Source organism: Gavialis gangeticus, unplaced genomic scaffold (genome assembly GCF_001723915.1).
Source record: "Gavialis gangeticus isolate Ggan-Ray unplaced genomic scaffold, GavGan_comp1, whole genome shotgun sequence".
Taxonomy (NCBI): Eukaryota; Metazoa; Chordata; order Crocodylia; family Gavialidae; genus Gavialis; species Gavialis gangeticus.
In genome coordinates, this window is record NW_017729033.1 from 37601352 (window position 1) to 37604254 (window position 2903).

Sequence of the window (2903 nt, forward strand, 5' to 3'; positions counted from 1 at the left end):
TTTTTTTTTTTTTTTTTTTTTTTTTAGGAGTTGATTCTAGATACTAGAGGTCATTAATGAAAAAAATCAAATAGTAGATGCTACTCATTGGTTTTGTTACCTGGGGAGTGTGCTGAGGGAGGGTATTCCTGCATCTTGCAAGTAGATGCAGCCCTTAGGACTGGGGGGGGGGGAAAAAAAAAAAAAAAATCAAGGTCTTTACTAAGGTAAGAATTTATAAAGCTGTAGATCTTACTGTTTTGCTTTGGGTGTGAAACCTGGACATTGTACAGGCATGATTTCTAGCAGCTGGAAAAAGGCCACAGTCATTTTGTGCTTCCTCCTGCTTGTCAAAAGGCTTGACTGAGTTTCAAACACTGACATGCTGCAACAAGCACTAAAATATTGATGATGAAGGCATAGGTCTTTCAAACTGTGAGGCCATGCTTGACCAGCTGTTTTAGGCAGAAAACGGAAGAGGGTCCACAAGTGAGGCTAACCAAAAAAACATTCGGCGGACCTACTTAAATGCCACCTTGTTCAGAGCAGCTGAACTGCTTGGAACTGCCAGCTGCATGGAAAAATCAAAGAGAGTGTTGACCTTTTTTAGTAGGGAGTAAGAATTAACTGTAGGAAAAACATACCAGGTTTACAAAGTGGCAGTAGCAGAAGTTACAGACCATGCATCTGCCACAAGATTACTGATGTCATTACAAGGAAGGCATTTAAAGTTTTTTGTCACAAACAGGCTTAGTGAGTCATATGTGCATTCATTCCACTGCTAGGACTCCTTCAAATGGCTGCCTCCTTAGGCTGGGATGATTAGATTTGATGGGCTTTATATGCTTTAGCTAGGTCATCCCTCATTCTGGTAGTGACAATTAGCAATAATCAGGCTTATCACCAGGGATCCTGGTTTTCTCCGATTTAAAAAAAATCCCCAATTTTCAGTTTTAAAAAAGGCACCCCAAATCCACATTTTTCCATGATTAAAATGAAACGCCACTATATATCTACAGATAAATAGAGCTGTCTCTCTCTCCATCTCTATATGGATAGATCTATCTATCTAGATTTATAAATCTGTGTGGATAGATCTATCTATATCCGTTGCATTTTATTTAAATTGCATAAAAATGTGGATTTTGAGTTATGTTTTTTTTAACCAAAATTGAGGATTTTTTTAAAATCAGAGAAAACCAGGATCCCTGCTTATCACTCCTGCACTGAAGGGCCACCCAAGATGGGGAAACATTCAGTAAGGCACTATACAAACACAGAATGGCATATGTTTTACACTGCATACTACAGTCGATGTGCAAATATGCAAATTAGTTTTAAATCAGAAGCTAGACTGCTTCTAGTATCTGAACTGGCTGGTCTGTCTCTATACTCGACTGCAGCCTGAAGTGTCGACACGGGCATAAACAGTCCTTGTCCTAAAGACATTAAAATCGAAACACACTCACCTGAGAGTGTGAAACCAATGATTTCTCAATCTGTGAAACAATGAACATACCAAGTCCAATTCATATTTCACATGTAAAACTAATAGAAAAGGATTGTGAAAGTTTGGTGTCCTCTGTTTCCAAAGTAACTGGATCACTTTTGTTTATGGCTGACCAGATATATGTACCGTTTCATATGACCAGTTATCTGAGGCTTTAACATAAAACACATTTTATCACCAGGGTTAGAGAGATTTACCTTGTAAGACTCCTTACAATATTAATTCCATTAATGCTTTACTCAGGGTCTTTTCCAATTTCATCACACATGTAAGAGGCCATCTGCCCTAGTAGATTTATTGGTTGGGTTTAACTATTAACTATTACATCACCATCTTATAGACATTAACACATCCCTAAACAGTTTCGTAAGGGAGAAAGCCCACACTTTTCCTCCCTTTTATAACTGGTACATTACAGTTTCTAGGTACGACTATTCAGTGTTATAATGCTCTGCTTAATAGTTTCATAGATTCTAGGATTGAAAGGGACCTGAACAGATCATCAAGTCTGACCCCCTGCCCTGGGCTGGAACGAGTGCTGGGATCCTAATACCCCAGCCAGACATCTATCCAACCTCCTCTTCAAGACCCTTAAGGAAGGGGAGAGCACCATCTCCCTTGGGAGCCCAATCCAGAGCCTGGCAGCCCTAACAGTAAAGTAATACCTCCTGATATCAAGCCTAAACCTGCTCTCAATCAATTTGTGGCCGTTATTCCTTGTTATCCCATGTGGTCCCTGGGGGAACCAAGCCTCACCTATTTTCCGCTGGTCCCCCCTGGTGAGTTTATAGACGGCCACCAGATCCCCTCTCAGTCTTCTCTTGTGGAGGCTGAATAGATTCAGGCCCTTTAGTCTATCTTCGTAGGGCCTGGTCTGCTGCCCCCTGACCATGCCAGTGGCCCTTTTCTGGACCCTCTCAATGCTAGCCACATCTCTCTTGAAGTGCAGCACCCAGAACTGGACACAGTACTCCAACTGCAGCCTGACCAGTGCCACAGAGGGGAAGGATCATCTTCCCTGGACCTGCCTGTGATGCATCTGTAGATGCACAACAAGGTGCGGCTAGCCTTACTGACTGCTTTCTTGCATTGGCAGCTCGTGTTCATCCTGGAGTCAATAATGACTCCAAGATCCCTTTCAGCCAGTGTGTTGTTGAAAAGGGTGTTCCCCAGCCTATAGGTATATTGCAGGTTCCTTCTCCCTAGATGCAGCACCTTGTACTTCTCTGGTGTTGAATTCCATTCTACTCTCATCCGCCCACCTCTGTAACCTGGCTAGATCTAGCTGGATTCTGTCCCTCCCCTCCACCATGCCCACTTCTCCTCACGTTTTTGCGTCATCAACAAATTTGGACAGCATTCTTTCCACACCCACATCCAGATGGCTGATAAAAATGTTGAACAGTGCAGGCCT

The 2903-nt window shown here is 42.4% G+C and overlaps 1 protein-coding gene across 7 annotated transcripts in view; it reads right to left on the bottom strand.

Annotated features, from left to right (window-relative positions):
- PROM1 (prominin 1) overlaps positions 1-2903 on the bottom strand; it is a 155028-nt gene that overhangs the window by 114761 nt on the left and 37364 nt on the right. The window contains exon 1 of one of the 7 annotated variants that reach the window (XM_019526281.1): positions 101-156. The exons of the other annotated variants lie outside the window; for them this stretch is intronic. Coding sequence (XP_019381826.1) covers positions 101-134 — 34 coding nt within the window. The 5' untranslated portion in view covers positions 135-156. Of the gene's footprint in view, positions 1-100; positions 157-2903 lie in introns of those variants that run through there. 7 annotated transcript variants of the gene reach the window in all.